The sequence below is a fragment of the Homarus americanus genome, unplaced genomic scaffold (genome assembly GCF_018991925.1).
Source record: "Homarus americanus isolate GMGI-L3 unplaced genomic scaffold, GMGI_Hamer_2.0 scaffold17423, whole genome shotgun sequence".
Classification (NCBI taxonomy): Eukaryota; Metazoa; Arthropoda; class Malacostraca; order Decapoda; family Nephropidae; genus Homarus; species Homarus americanus.
Window position 1 is genome coordinate 4,337 of NW_024742989.1, and position 17,447 is coordinate 21,783.

At 47.3% G+C, this 17,447-nt stretch overlaps 1 protein-coding gene and 1 non-coding gene across 2 annotated transcripts; both read left to right on the forward strand.

Annotated features, from left to right (window-relative positions):
• Positions 1-729: 729 nt before the first annotated feature.
• LOC121877099 (mucin-2-like) lies at positions 730-1,482 on the forward strand. Its single transcript, XM_042382735.1, has one exon. The coding sequence runs from the start codon at positions 730-732 to the stop codon at positions 1,480-1,482; it is 753 nt and encodes a 250-aa protein (XP_042238669.1).
• Positions 1,483-16,669: 15,187 nt separating this feature from the next.
• On the forward strand, positions 16,670-16,741 carry Trnaw-cca. The gene has a single exon. It is a non-coding gene; the product is annotated as a tRNA-Trp (tRNA).
• Positions 16,742-17,447: the final 706 nt, after the last annotated feature.

Sequence of the window (17,447 nt, forward strand, 5' to 3'; positions counted from 1 at the left end):
CCACTACTACCTCCATCAACCACTGCTACCTGCATCAGCCACTACTACCTCCATCAGCCACTGCTATCTCCATCAACCACTACGCCTCCATCAGCACTAACACCACCATCAGCCACCTACCACTCCATCAACCACCACCACCATCACCTCTCCATCATCCAGCCACCTGCCGCATCAGCAGCACCTACCTGCATCGGCCCTACTGCCGCCATCAGCCACTACTGCATCCATCAACCCACACTGCAGCCACCCACCCATCAGCCACTACCACCATCAGCCACCACTGCATCATCAACCACTGCTTCACCATCAACCACTACCACCTCTACCTCCATCAACCCTCTCCTCCATCATGCTGCTATCTCCATCAACCTACCACCATCAGCACTGCTGCCACCATCAGCCTGCTACCACCATCAACCACTACTACCACCATCAGCCACTGCTGCCTATCAGCCACTGCCACCATCAGCCACCACCATCAGCCACTACTGCCACCATCGGCAACACATACCATCAGCCACTACTACCACCACATCAGCCACTACTGCCTCCATCAGCCACTGCTATCATTCACCATCAACCACTGCTACCATCAATACTACCCATCAACCACTTCTACCACCATCAACCACTACCACCATCAGCCACTGCACCCATCACCGCCACCATCAGCCACTGCTGCCTCCGTCAGCCACTGCTGCCACCATCAGCCACCTGCCTGCCATCATGCTGCTGCTGCCATCAGCCACTACTGCTGCACCTTGCTCAGCCGCTGCCATCAGCCACTACCCTACTAGCCTGCAACCGCCCTACTACCGTCATCAACCTGCTACCACCATCAGCCACCTGCCACCATCAGCCACTGCCATCATCCAACCACTGCTACCCATCGCGTCAACACGCTGCTACCCCACAACCAGCCCTACTACCACCATCAGCCACTGCTGCCATCAGCCACTTAACCATCTGGCCCCTTCTCCACTGCTCATCAGCCACGCTGCACCCATCGACCTTCTACTACCGCAAGTAACTACTGCCACCATCAACCTGCTACCACCATCAACCCTACTACCATCAGCCACTGCCCTCTACCACCCCATCAACACTACTGCCACCTCCCGGCCTCACTGCTGCCGTCATCCACTGCTACCTGCACAATCTACTGCCACCATCGACCACTTCTTTCTCCGTCAACCACTACTGCCCACCATCAGCTTCACTGCTGCAGCCAATCCACTGCCTCGACCACTGCCGCATCACCGCTACTGCTGCCATCAGCCGCTACACTGTCCGCTCACTTCTGCCATCAACCACTACTGCCATCACCTTCAGACCACCTTCACTACCAATCGACCACTGCTGCGTCATTCGACCACTTTCTTGCTGCCATCGCCTTCATCAGCCACTACTACCATCCCAGCCACACCGTCAACCACTACCACCATCAGCCACTACTGCTCACCATCCCAGCCGCCATAATAGCTTCTGCCACCATCATCACTACTTCTATCTTCCAGCCACTGCTACCATCAACCACTGCTGCCACCATCAACCACTACTGCATCAATACTGCCCATCACTACCATCAGCCTCTGCACCACCAAGTAACTCACTACCACCGTCAGTCACTGCTACCTACACCACTCATACTACCATCAACACCACTACCGCCATCAACCACTGCACCTCAGCCGCTACTCACCATCAACCACTGCTGTCATGCAATACTACTACCATCAACCACTACTACCATCAGCCACTACTGCACACCCATGACCACCACCATCAACCACTACTGCTACCATCAGCCACTACTACCACCATCAACCACTGCTACCTACCATTAACCACTGCAACCATCATCAACCACTATTACTACCATCAACCACTGCAACCATCATCAACCACTGCAGCCATCATCAACCACTACCATTACCATCAATCACTTACTCCCACCATACCCAACCACCATCAACCACAAAAACCACCACCACCATTACACACCTCCACACCATCACCACCCACACCACCACACCGCGATCACCACCACACCACCCACACCACTACACCACGCGATCCACCACCACACCACACCATCACCACTACCACCACACCCATCACCACCTCCACCATCACCACTACACACAAGCACCACTACACATCACCACTACATCACCACTACACATCATCACCACTACACACCAGCACACTACACCAGCACCACTACACACACAGCACCCACCACCATCACCACTACACATCACCACTACACATCACCACTACACACCATCACCACTACACATCACCCTACACACACAGCACCGGCCACCATCACCACTACACAACACCACATCACCCTACCATCACCCTCCACACCACTCACCACCACACACCAGCCACCACCACACACCAGCACCACCTACACACATCACCACCACACACCATCACCACTACACACCATCACCACCACACCACCACCACACACACCACCACCACCACACCACTACAGCACATCACCACTACACATCACCACTACACACCATCACACCACCACACACACACACCACCACATCACCCCACACCACTACATCCACCACCACACACCATCACCACTACACACCATCCACACCTCCACACCATCACCACTACACATCACCACCACACATCACCACTACACACCATCACCACCACACATCACCACTACACATCACCACCACACACCATCACCACCACACATCACCACTACACATCACCACCACTACACATCACCACTACACACCACCACCACACACACACCACCACACACAACCACCACACCACCACACACCACCACACACCACCACCACACACCAACCCAACAACCAATCACCACATCACCACCACACCACCACACACCACCACACACCACCACCACACACCACCACCACTACACACCACACCACCACAACAGTACAGTAGGTCAGGTGATTGATGATACACAAACATGGAACTTTTAAACGGAGTAAAGTCGACTTGAGAGTTTAATCCCCAATTATAAACTTGACAGCTTATTACCCTCCCTCTCCCTCACCCCTCCCCCCACCTTTTACCCTCCTCATTCTCTTCCGTCACCCTCCACGTCTCATCGTCTCCCTTACCCCTTCTAGCCCCTCACCCACTCCCCTTAACCTTCCCTCACCCCTCCCTCATCCCCCCCCTCTCCTTCAGCCCCCACGTCTCACACTTTCCCACCCTCATCCTCTCAGCCCCCATCCCTCTTCCTACACTCTCCTCCTTCCACCTCTCACTCCTCTTCCTTCCCTCACCTTCACCCTATCCCTCCCGACAGTTCCTTAATCCCCCGACTCACTTCACCCCCACCCCCCTCCACCTCATAATAGGGAAGGAGGCGTAAATATTGGCCAATTACCGAAATATTAAGAAAACTATCCAGAGTTGAGAACGATTATAAATGTTTGGATACTCTCTCTCTCTCTCTCTCTCTCTCTCTCTCTCTCTCTCGGATAATCAGATACATATACACCACGTTCGTAATTCTCTAGTGCTCCTCATGTTATTTTTCTCTCTTTATGGAGTAACTACATTAGAGCCTATCGCCCTGATTCATCCTCCAACACAGAGATTCCGGGTCAACCTGCCGTACGGATGTCTGCCTCAGGATAATGTTTTAGCGCTGAGAGTGAGTTAAAGGTTTTCATTGCCATCTCGGTTCTTCATTTAACACACCAGACCTAAGAGTGGCATTTGTTTTCTGACGTCACCACCAGTCAGCCAATGTGTGTTATTTGTTTTGTTACGTCACCACCAGTCAGCCAATGTGTGTTATTTGTTTTCTGACGTCACCACCAGTCAGCCAATGTGTGTTATTTGTTTTGTTACGTCACCACCAGTCAGCCAATGTGTGTTATTTGTTTTCTGACGTCACCACCAGTCAGCCAATGTGTTATATGTTTTGTTACGTCACCACCAGTCAGCCAATGTGTCATTTGTTTTGTTACGTCACCACCAGTCAGCCAATGGGTGTTATTTGTTTTCTGACGTCAGCACAAGTCAGCCAATGTGTGTTTTGTGTTTCTGACGTCATAGCTGGTAAGCCAGTGTGTTATGTATTTTCTAACGTCATCACCAAGTAAGCAATGTGTCATTTGTTTTCTGATGTCGCCGTCAATCAGATAATACGTATTATTTGTGTGGGTGACGTAACCAAGCAATGAACGAAGGCTTTTGTTTTCGTGTCAGTTCTAATCTTCCTGTGAGAAGTCTTTCCTTACACCTTTATTAACCAGCCAACAAAAGACTCCCTTGCTTTTTGACGCCATTACTACCCAACCAATAAGAGAGCATCTTTTGTTTTCTGACATCATGATCAGCCAACCAATGAGAAAATGTCTCGCTTTCTGACGTCACGACAGGTAGCCGATAGGAGGTAATTATGAGTCACATTTCTGCCTTATTTACCGAAATCTTGGTGCAGTAGGAGTGAGCTGTCCTGATATACTGTAGACATGTGATGTTTAGTATGAGAGTAATCTGGATAACTTATTATACAACCAGACTAAACCAGGGACACCATCATCATCACCATTACCACCATCATCACTACCACCACCACTACAACCATCACCACCACCACCACCACCACTACCACTAGACGTCTCAGAGGATTTCAATATCACCAGCCCGAGGGAGAGAGAAGTCCTACACATCCCTGGTCAAGAGATCCCACAAGGGACTCGTATTAGAAGGTTCTGGTGAGACAGACCTCTAGGGATTCTGCTGGATAAAATTCAGTAAAATGGATTGTAGGATATAATGTGTGTGTGTGTGTGTGTGTGTGTGTGTGTGTGTGTGTGTGTCGCACACAGGGTGGTGAAATGCGTCTAGTGTGGCAGCATTATGTTAGTGTTAGGGTGCAGGTATTGCTTGCTCCCTCTCGCTTTCAGCTGCCGCCGCTGGCTAGCCCTCGTGGCGAACAGGGAAGCAACTTGCAGAAGTCAGTACACAGCCTCCTCACCATCACGACACCTGCTGTACCTCCTCGTGGTAACACACGGTAACTGGGTGCCTCGTGGGCCCAGGCTAGACCAGCAGGGGATCTAGGAGTGGCAGTGGGCCCCAGAGGGACGACGTATAGGTCCACTGGTATGTTGACACGTTCTGGCGCCTACCAGCCATTGCCTCGCTGCCTTGCAGATTAACCTTCGTAGGTATAAGGCTACGGGAGTAAACCCCGAACGAAAACTCTCCAGTGGAGCCCAGCATCAGTCAGACATGCTTACAGAGCTCCAACAAGACCCCAACGGCGGTGTAGGCGGAAGAGGTGACCACCATGGAAACCAAACGACTACACCGGCAGACGAAGGCAAAGCCTGTTGGACAGGCTTTCGAAGGCAAAACCCAACAAACAAACTGGGCTATCGGCAGTCCACTGTAACTCTCCCTCTCCCCAGTCGTTGCAACACTTGCACCACTGGATCAGGAAAAGGGAGAGCCAAGATGTGTGGTTACAGCCTGCGCTCCTGCCTCACCACATAAATCAACCTACGTGCAGTCATAATCCAGCTCATCATACCTCTCATCATCATCAAAACCCCTATTCCTCCAAAAGTCCTATGGCGACGGGGACAGGCAGAGATGACTGCCGGGAGTCTCTAGTCACAACTCTCCACATGGGCGGCACAGATAAGATGGTCGTTTATGCACTGGGATCTTGGCAGCAGTGCAATCCGGTCCTGTCTGGACGACTGAGCAGCCCTTTCGAGGAGCCACTCTGTTCACCCCACATGGGGAGGGGGCTAGAAAAGGTGCCATAAACATAACCCAACCTGACAAGGCAACCGTACCAAGTAATGTCAGCCTTATGAGGTCGAAAACAATCAAAATCACAGAAAAAAAAATACAACCTCTTATGGTCGTTAGGACCCTACTGGATACTGGAACAAATGAGCGTCTTGAAAGAAGAACTGCCTTTGTGGCAAAAGAGCTGGCTAGGTATAACATCGACATAGCAGCCATTAGTGAGTTCCGGCTCCCAGATGAGGGCCAACTCACAGAACGGGGGTCTGGCAATACCTTCTTCTGGAAGGGTAAGCCTGCTGCGGAGAGAAATTGCTTTTATGGAGTTGGCTTTGCCATCCGCCAACGCATCCTACACAGGCTAACTGAAATGCCTATTAGGATCAACGAGCGCCTCATGACGCTTCGAGTCCCACTGAACTACACACGTCATGCCTTTTTCATCAGTGCATACGCCCCCAACACTGGATGCAGAGGATGGCATCAAGGAGGACTTTTACACCGACCTCGACAGAATGCTAACCTCTATCCCCAGAGAAGACAAGGTTGTGCTCCTTGGCGACTTCGATACCAGAGTTGGCAGAGATGCTAACATTTGGCAGGGAACCATAGGGAGAAATGGACTCGGCAAGTGTAATCCCAACGGCCTACTCCTCCTCAGCAAGTGTGCTGCACACAACGTCACTATCACCAATACCTTGTTTTGGCAGGCCGCCAAGTTCAAGGGTTCGTGCAACACCCACAATCAAAACACTGGCATCTCATTGACTACTTCATTGTCAGAGAAAGAGATTGCCGAGATGTCCTCATCACCCGTGAGATGCGTAGCTCAGACCACTGTGACACTGATCATCGACTTGTCAGAGCCAAGCTCTCACTTCACATTGCTCCAAAACGGCGAACTGCAGCAAGCCTCCAGAAGAGGTTTTAATACTAGGCGTCTGGAGGATCAAGAGGTAGCACGTGCTTTCAGAGAGCAGCTCGAACACGGGCTTATAAACAGCCCAACAGCAAACAACGCGAATCCCAGTGCCGAATGGGATACTCTTAACACTTTTATGACAAAAACCTCGCAGAGACCCCCGGCCAGATCAAAAGAATACACCAGGACTGGTTTGATGAAAATAACCAGGCAATCAAAGTACTCATCGATGATAAACGTGCTGATTTTACTGACTGGCAAAACAACGCTCAGTCTCGGAACAAAGCTGATACCTTCCGCAAGAAGAAAACTGTGGCCCAGCAGGAACTTCGCAATCTAAAGAATGACTGGCTTAAAAATAAGGCATGTGAAATAGAAAAAAATTGCAGACCAGCACAAGATGCGTGATATTTTCAATTAAATTAAAACATTTTATGGGCCAATCACTTGTGGCGCAGCCCCCCTCTGCTCATCTGACGGTAACTTCATAATTAAAGACGATGAAGGCCTCATTTAGCACTGGAAAGGGCACTACCATTCACTGCTCAACCGAAACACTGATGTGGATGTCCTGACTACCCAGCAGGTCCCTCAGCACCCAGAGCTGACCCACCTCAAGGTGTTGTAAGATGACGGATGTAAATAACGGAGTTTGTAGCTTTAGAGAGAGAGAGAGAGAGAGAGAGAGAGAGAGAGAGAGATCTTCCGACAGCTGGTGCCAGGAGTCTTGTTCACATCATAAACCATCTGCCACAGCTGGTGGTCAGACCCGGGACACCCAACAACAGTAATTAAATAAAACAAAGTTTCAAGCAAAAAACTTGACAATGATGTAATGATGTTGACAATTGATGATGATGATGATGACGACAACGACAATGCTGGTCTTAACAACGCCTTCCATTACTGACTTGACTGATAAAGTTGTTTTTTATTTTGCCCAGATAAAATTTATGTCCCTGCCCCCAATGTAAGTCATCATCTCTCACCACTCCCTACTATCGTTAACACTAATCAAAGTTAACCTGACACTGTTACTTTAAGCCCGGGGTTAATATGGGGTAGGGGGAGAGAGGGACTGCTGTGTGCTGATTGGTCCGGGCCTATCATGACGTCACTATGTTGCTACAAGATCAAGGTCAGGTTAGGTTAGGGTAGGTCAGGTTAGGTTAGGTTAGGCTAGGTGAGGTCAGGTTAGGTTAGGTTAGGTTAGGTTAGGTTAGGTTAGGTTAGGTTAGGTTAGGTTAGGCTAGGTTAGGTTAGGTTAGGTTAGGTTAGGTTAGGTTAGGTTATAGTGAGGATTAGTTAGGTCAAGTGTAGTTTAGGTTTGGGTTAAGTTCGGTTACTTCAGGTTAGGTTAGGTTAGGTTAGGTTAGGGTAGGTTAGGGTAGGTTAGGGTAGGTTAGGTTAGGGTAGGTTTAATTACTGTAGGTTAGAATCAGTATTAATCAGGTCAAGTTTAGTTTAAGTTAGATTAGGTTTACATAAGTTTAGGTTAGGTTAGGAAGAAAGGTTCGATTAAATCATTGAGTTAGATCTGGTTGGATTAGTACCAGATGACGTCATAGTGGAGGAGGACCAATCAGCACAGGCCCTGCCCTCACCCGCGTGAACTGTGACAAATGAGGAAGGCGTCCCAGTGTTCCAACTCCTCGGCCCCTGATGATCCTCCTCCAGGATTAATATTTTTATTCAGATTCCATAACTTTCTCGCCTCTGAATATTAATATTTAAAACCTTTGATAAACTTTCCTTTGACATGGTAAACGTTTGAATCTCCGACGTCTGAAATATTCTAGAATATTCTCCAGTCTCACCCCCCCTCCCTCCGGGTGTGGATATTTTACATCAAAAGTTCTTCAGAAAATAAATATATTCCTCTTGTGTTAGGTGTACGCCCTCTAGGACGTCACGTGATGTAGACAGATCTTGGTTGGATATATTCTAATACTTTTAATACATCACAAGAAGCTACGAGTAACATCCACATTAACCTCTAAGGAACATCGATATACCTCAGCAACATCTGGACCTCCATTACACGTCTCGCTTCGTATAACTGTTGTTTGATTTATCGACAAATATATCAAAATCATCATTAATTATTTTTTTAATAGTTCTGATAAGTAATAGAATATCGATCACTAATTAAACATCATTAGTTAATAACGGAAAAAAATATATTACTGGGATTACTGTTGTTTACACTGTGCCGCCATGAGGGGGGGGGAGAATGTTGCTTGCTTGGGATTACTGTTGTTTACACTGTGCCGCCATGAAGGGGGGGGGATGTTGCTTGCTTGGATTACTGTTGTTTACACTGTGCCGCCATGAGGGGGGGGATGTTTGCTTGCTTGGGATTACTGTTGTTTACACTGTGCCATGAGGGGGTATTGTTGCTTGGGATTACTGTTGTTTACACTGTGCCGCCATGAGGGGGTGGGGGATGTTGCTTGCTTGGGATTACTGTTGTTTACACTGTGCCGCCATGAGGGGATGTTTGCTTGGGATTACTGTTGTTTACACTGTGCCGCCATGAGGGGTGGGGGATGTTGCTTGCTTGGGATTACTGTTGTTTACACTGTGCCATGAGGGATGTTGCTTGCTTGGGATTACTGTTGTTTACACTGTGCCGCCATGAGGGGTGGGGGATGTTGCTTGCTTGATTACTGTTGTACACTATGCCGCCATGAGGGGAGAATGTTGCTTGCTTGGGATTACTGTTGTTTACACTGTGCCGCCATGAGGGGGTGGATGTTGCTTGCTTGGGATTACTGTTGTTTACACTGTGCCGCCATGAGGGGATGTTGCTTGCTTGGGATCATGGTTTACACTGTGCGCAAGGTGAGGTGTTGCTTGCTTGGGATTACTGTTGTTTACACTGTGCCGCCAAGGAGGGATGTTGCTTGCTTGTGCGACTTTGTTTCAGTCTAGTGACCTCAGGGACAGCATTGGATTTTATTTTTGAATGAATGAATTCCTTCTGTTTCTCACTACTACTTCTAGTAGTCCTTCACCTGCTCTCTCTCTCTCTCTCTCTCTCTCTCTCTCTCTCTCTAGATACAGTGACTTAAGAGTACAGTGACCCTAAGGTACAGTACAGTGACTTAAGGTACAGGTACAGTGACTCTAAGGTACAGGTATGACTCTTAAGGCACAGGTACAGTGACTCTTTAAGGTACAGGTACAGTGACTCTAAGGTACAAGTACAGAGACTCTAAGGTACAGGTACAGTGACTCTTAAGGTACAGGTACGTGACTCTAAGGTACAAGTACAGTGACTCTTAAGGTACAAGTACAGTGACTTTAAGGTACAGGTACAGTGACTCTTTAAGGTACAGGTATGACTCTTTAAGGTACAGGTACAGTGACTCTTAAGGTACAGGTACAGTGACTCTTAAGGTACAAGTACAGTGACTCTAAGGTACAGGTACAGTGACTTCTTAAGGTACAAGTACAGTGACTCTTAAGGTACAAGTACAGTGACTCTTAAGGTACAGGTACAGTGACTCTTTACAGGTGTGACTCTTTAAGGTACAGGTACAGTGACTCTTAAGGTACAGGTACAGTGACTCTTAAGGTACAGGTACAGTGACTCTAAGGTACAAGTACAGTGACTCTAAGGTACAAGTACAGTGACTCTTAAGGTACAGGTACAGTGACTCTTAAGGTACAGGTACAGTGACTTTAAGGTACAGGTACAGTGACTCTTAAGGTACAGGTACAGTGACTCTTAAGGTACAAGTACAGTGACTCTAAGGTACAGGTACAGTGACTCTTAAGGTACAGGTACAGTGACCCCTAAGGTACAGGTACAGTGACTCTTAAGGTACAAGTACAGTGACTCTTAAGGTACAGGTAGCAGACTTAAGGTACAGGTACAGTGACCCTAAGGTACAGGTACAGTGACTCTTATACAGGTACAGTGACTCTTAAGGTACAGGTACAGTGACTTTAAGGTACAAGTACAGTGACTTTAAGGTACAGGTACAGTGACTCTTAAGTGGTACAGTGACTCTAAGGTACAAGTACAGTGACTCTGACAGGTACAGTGACTCTAAGGTACAGGTACAGTGACCCCTAAGGTACAGGTACAGTGATCTAAAGCACATGTACAGTGACTTTAAGGCACAGGTACAGGACTCTTAAGGTACAGGTACAGTGACCTAAGTACAGGTACAGTGACTCTTAAGGTACAAGTACAGTGACTCTAAGGTACAGGTACAGTGACTCTTAAGGTACAGGCAGTGACCCTAAGGTACAGGTACAGTGACCCTAAGGTACAGGTACAGACTCTAGACAGGTACAGTGACCCTAAGGTACAGGTACAGTGACCCTAAGGTACAGGTACAGTGACTTAAGGTACAGGTACAGTGACCCTAAGGTACAGGTACAGTGACTCTAAGGTACAGGTACAGTGACCTAAGGTACAGGTACAGTGACCCCAAGGTACAGGTACAGTGACTCTAAGGTACAGGTACAGTGACCAAGGTACAGGCACAGTGACCCTAAGGTACAGGTACAGTGACTCTAAGGTACAGGTACAGTGACCCTAAGGTACAGGTACAGTGACTCTAAGGTACAGGTACAGTGACCCTAAGGTACAGGTACATACCCTAAGGTACAGGTACAGTGACTCGTACAGGTACAGTGACTCTAAGGTACAGGTACAGTAATTCGCAGGTGGTGACAGTGTTACAAACGTGAAGCCTTATCTTATATATAAGAGAAACGTGCCCATTAAAGTTAGTTATCCTCCTACAACATTAACAGCTTCACCACTTGTAACACTTAACATTAACAGCTTCACCACTTGTAACACTTAACATTAACAGCTTCACCACTTGTAACACTTAACATTAACAGCTTCACCACTTGTAACACTTAACATTAACAGTCACCACTTGTAACACTTAACATTAACAGCTTCACCACTTGTAACACTTAACATTAACAGCTTCACCACTTGTAACACTTAACATTAACAGCTTCACCACTTGTAACACTTAACATTAACAGCTTCACCACTTGTAACACTTAACATTAACAGCTTCACCACTTGTAACACTTAACATTAACAGCTTCACCACTTGTAACACTTAACATTAACAGCTTCACCACTTGTAACACTTAACATTAACAGCTTCACCACTTGTAACACTTAACATTAACAGCTTCACCACTTGTAACACTTAACATTAACAGCTTCACCACTTGTAACACTTACTACCGGTATTTTTACAACATAAAGTGTAAAAGTCCTCACAAGTACACTGTTTTATATAAGTTACCCAACCCTTACACATGTACACAAAATACAGCTTCAGTGTTTCAAAGTTAACTGCGTAGTTTGTAAATGCAGAAATTGTGTACCAATCAATGAGGGTTTTTTGTTTTTTTTATTTGCCTCTAGTGCTGCGAAGGGGTTGGCTGGCCGGGTGATCCTGCAATATCCGTGCAATACAGTTATATTGTTATTGTTGTTCAGTGTTCTTCTTTTTATCTCAAACTGTTGCAAGAATGTAGATTATCCTCCTCCTTCTCCTCCTCCCCTTTCCTTCCTCCTCCTCCTCACTCTCTCTTCCTTCCCCTCCCTCCTTCTATACCCCCCTCCTTCCTCCTCCTCCCCACTCTCCTCTTCCCCCCACCCTCCTTCTACCCCTTCCTTCCTCTTCCCCACTCTCCTCTTCCTTCCCCTCCTCCTTCTATCCCCCTCCTTCCTCCTCCTCCTCCTCTCTTCCTTCCCCCACTCTCCCTTCCCCCCTCCTTCCTCCTCTCCGTCACTCTCCTCTTCCTTCCCTCCCCTCCTTCTATACCCCCTCCTTCCTCCTCCCCCCCTCTCCTCTTCCTTCCCCTCCCCTCCTTCCTTCCCCCCCCTCCTTCCTCCTCCTTCCCCCCCTCTCCTCTTCCTTCCCCCCCCTCCTCCTACCCCTCCTTCCTCCTCCTCCTCACTCTCCTCTTCCTTCCCCTCCCTCCTTCTATACCCCTCCTTCCTCCTCCTCCCCCACTCTCCTTTCCTTCCCTCCCTCCTTCTATCCCCCTCCTTCCTCCTCCTCCCCCACTCCTCTTCCTTCCCCCTCCTCCTTCTATACCCCCTCCTTCCTCCTCTCCCCCCTCTCCTCTTCCTTCCCCCCTCCTTCTATACCCCCTCCTTCCTTCTCTCCCCACTCTCCCTCTTCCTTCCCTCCCTCCTTCTATCCCCTCCTTCCTCCTCCTCCCCACTCTCCTCTTCCCTTCCCCTCCCCTCCTTCTATCCCCCCTCCTTCCTCCTCTCTCTCCTCTTCCCTTCCCCCCCTCCTTCTACCCCCTCCTTCTTCTCCTCCCCCCACTCTCCTCTTCCTTCCCCTCCTCCCTTCTATCCCCTCCTTCCTCCTCCTCCTCCCCCACTCTCCTCTTCCCTCCCTCCCTCCTTCTATCCCCCTCCTTCCTCCTCCTTCCCCCTCTCCTCTTCCTTCCCCCCCTCCTTCTCCCCCCTCCTTCCTCCTCCTCCCCCCCACTCTCCTCTTCCTTCCCCCCCTCCTTCTATACCCCTCCTTCCTCCTCCTCCCCTCTCCTCTTCCTTCCCTCCCTCCTTCTATACCCCCCTCCCTTCTCCTCCCCCCACTCCCTCTTCCTTCCCCTCCCTCCTTCTATCCCCCTCCTTCCTCCTCCTCCCCCCACTCTCCTCTTCCTTCCCCTCCCTTTCTATCCCCTCCCCTTCCTCCTCCTTCCCCCTCTCTCTTCCTTCCCACCCTCCTTCTATACCCCTCCTTCCTTCTCCTCCCCTCTCTCTTCCTTCCCCTCCCCTTCTATCCCCCCTCCTTCCTCTCCTCCCCCTCTCCTCTTCCTTCCCTCCCTCCTTCATCCCCTCCTTCCTCCTCCTTCCCCCACTCTCTTCCTTCCCCCCCTCCTTCTATACCCCTCCTTCCTCCTCCTCCCCCACTCTCCTCTTCCTTCCCTCCCTCCTTCTATACCCCCTCCTTCCTCCTCCTTCCCCTCTCCTCTTCCTTCCCCCACCCTCCTTCTATCCCCTCCTTCCTCCTCCTCCCCCACTCTCCTCTTCCTTCCCCTCCTCCTTCTATCCCCCCCTCTTCCTCCTCCTCCCCCACCCTCTCCCCTCCTCCTACCTTCCACCGTGTTTTAATTTGATTTCATGTTGCATTAGTGAGTAGTCTCTCTCTCTCTCCTCTCTCTCTCTCTCTCTCTCTCTCTCTCTCTCTCTCATCAACCAGCGTACAGGTTCATTGCCAATATTTTCTCAGTCTCAGTTCACAAGTTAGGAATGTGACAACTGTCCATTGAAAGTTTCTAGTGTGATTATTATCCGGAATTATATATAGGTCTGTTTGTCTGTCTGTCTGTCTGTGTCTCTGTCTGTCTGTCATTTTGTCTCTGTTTGCATCTGTGTATGTTTGCTTCTCTCTCTCTCTCTCTCTCTCTCTCTCTCTCTCTCTCTCTCTGTTTATATCAGTGAGTGTGCTGTGCGTTTGTCAGACAGTAACGTGGAGAGAGCAATGGAAGTGAGAGGAGTGACTTTAAAGTTAGGGGACAAGAAAAAGGAGGAGGAAAGAAGAAGATGGGGACGAAGAGAAACAGAGATAAAAGAGATGAGCGATATGAAGAGAGAGACAGAATGAACATGACAAGAAGGAATGAAGAGAAAGAGATAGAAAGAGAGAGAGAGAAAAGAAGTCTGGGGTTCAATACTCAACTATCGTATCTGAAACAAGTTAGCATCGCATCACCGTGACCTGAAACACCACGGGCCTTGTCCTGATTGTCGTATGTTTATCTGTAACTCGCTGTCATCTACAACTCCTCTATAACTCACTACTGTCATCTATAACTCATTACTGTCATCTAAAACTCACTACTGTCATCTATAACTCACTACGTCATCTATAACTCACTACTGTTACTATAACTCTCTACTGTCATCTATAACTCACTACTGTCATCTATAACCCTACTGTCATCTATAACTCTCTGTCATCTATAACTCACTACTGTCATCTATAACTCTCTACTGTCATCATAACTCACTGCTGTCATCTATAACTCACTTCTGTCATCTATAGCTCACTACTGTCATCTATGACTCTCTACCATCTATAACTCACTACTGTCATCTATAACTCACCTTTCTGTCTCTATAACTCCTATCATCTACAACTCCTACTGTCATCTATAACTCACTACTGTCATCTATAACTCTCTACTGTCATCTATAACTCATTACTGTCATCTATAACTCACTACTGTCATCTATAACTCTACTGTCATCTATAATCACTACTGTCATCTGTAACTCACTACTGTCATCTTTAACCCACTCTGTCATCTATAACTCACTACTGTCATCTATAACTCACTACTGTCATCCATAACTCAATACAATCTATAACTCTACTGTCATCTATAACTCACTACTAATGCTCAATACTGTCATCTATAACTCACTACTGTCATCTATAACAATGCTCATCTATAACCACTATTCATATAACTCCTACTGTCATCTCTCTCACTACTGTCATCTACTCACTACTGCCATCTATAACTCACTACCGTCATCTATAACTCCTACTGTCATCTATAACTCAACACTGTCATCTATAACTCACTACTGTCATCTATAACTCACTACTGTCATCTATAACTCACTACGTCATCTATAACTCTTTGTCATCGCTATAACTCACTACTGTCATCTATAACTCACTACTGTCATCTATAACTCACTACTGCCATCTATAACTCACTACTGCCATCTATAACTCACTACTGTCATCTATAATATACTGTCATCTATAACTCACTACTGTCATCTATAACTCACTACTGTCATCTATAACTCTCTACTGTCATCTATAACTCTCTATTGTCATCTATAACTCACTACTGTCATCTATAACTCACTACTGTCAACTATAACTCACTACTGTCATCTATAACTCACTACTGTCATCTATAACTCACTACTGTCATCTATAACTCACTACTGTCATCTATAACTCACTACTGTCATCTATAACTCACAACTGTCATCTATAACTCACTACTGTCATCTATAACTCACTACTGTCATCTATAACTCACTACTGTCATCTATAACTCACTACTGTCATCTATAACTCACTACTGTCATCTATAACTCACTACTGTCATCTATACCTCACTACTGCCATCTATAACTCACTACTGTCATCTATAACTCACTACTGTCATCTATAACTCACTACTGTCATCTATAACTCACTATTGTCATCTATAACTCACTACTGTCATCTATAGCTCACTACTGTAATCTATAACTCACTACTGTCAATACTGTTTGCGTGTGTGTGTGTGTGTGTGTTTGTGTGTGTGTGTGTGTGCGTGTGTGTGTGTGTGTATGTATAAATAATAATAATAATTAACGGTTTATTGAAAGAGCTTGGCAGCCAGAAGGCTGAAAATATACAGTTACATATTTGGGGAATGGGTTTCGAATTACAAATAATATACAAATAACATAAGTGATACAAATAAGATATATAATAACTAGATGGGGAAAAGCTCAAACTACAGTGCATTTCAACATAGTGACAGTGCAAGTAGTATTTACTGGGAGTGAATACACTGGTTTATTACAAGTTATTGATAATTTTTACAATAGTTTTGGGACTGGGCTGTTCTTATAGCGATCAGTTCATTGCACGTATGGGCTGGATGCGGTTGTGGTGTCGAACTTAACAATTCTCAGGCTAGGGATCTCAGGTGGTAGTAGGAGCCGGTGTCGAGGATGGTGTGAAGCTTCTTACCAAATTGTGTGTGTGTGTTTATGTGTATGTGTGTGTTTGTGTGTATGTGTGTGTGTTTATGTGTGAGTGTGTGTATGTGTGTGTGTGTGTGTATGTGTGTGTGTGTGTATGTGTGTGTGTGTGTGTGTATGTATGTGTTTGTGTGTGTGTGTGTGTGTACACCAGAGGCCTCGTGGCGCAATGGTAGCGCGTCTGACTCCAGATCAGAAGGCTGGGTGTTCGAGTCACTCCGGGGTCACATTTTGGCGACCTGTGGCGTATTGGTCAACACACTAGGCTCGTGAGCGAGTGGACCCGGGCTCGATCCCCGGGCAGGGTGAAACTATGGGCAAGTTTCTTTACGCCATTTACCGCTGTCTACCCAGCAGTACCTAGGGACCTGCATGTTAATCGATTTGCGGATCGTGTTCCGGGGTAATGGTTAGCCAGTGCAGTTGGCGAGTTGTCCGGTCTTATTGGACTATTCCTTGACACTGGGTCATGCAGCTCGGTAACTCAGGGTGTGGTTGTTGTGTTGGCGACAGCTTCTACACCTTAAACACTGGGTCATGCAACTCGTTAACTCAGGGTGTGTTTGTTGCGTTGGCGACAGCTTCTAGCAGCTCGTTAACTCAGGGGTGTGGTTGTTGTGTTGGCGACAGCTTCTACACCTTAAACACTGGGTCATTAGGGTGTCATACGGAGGCGATTTTTTTTTTTAGTTTGAAAAATCGGCCCATGGTATTAAGTTGTATAATCTCCTTAATAAATAATGTACACACACACACACCCATCTAACTCATTATAAAGATGTAGGTCAAAATGGCGTCGACTATACACTGAGACTCCATAGCGACTCCTTGTGCATCACCAGTTACGATCTATGGTAAGAGTCTTCGAGAATCTGCGAGTAAGTTCTTAACGTCAAGAGAAATACTTTATTTTTTCGATTTTCTTATAAAGTG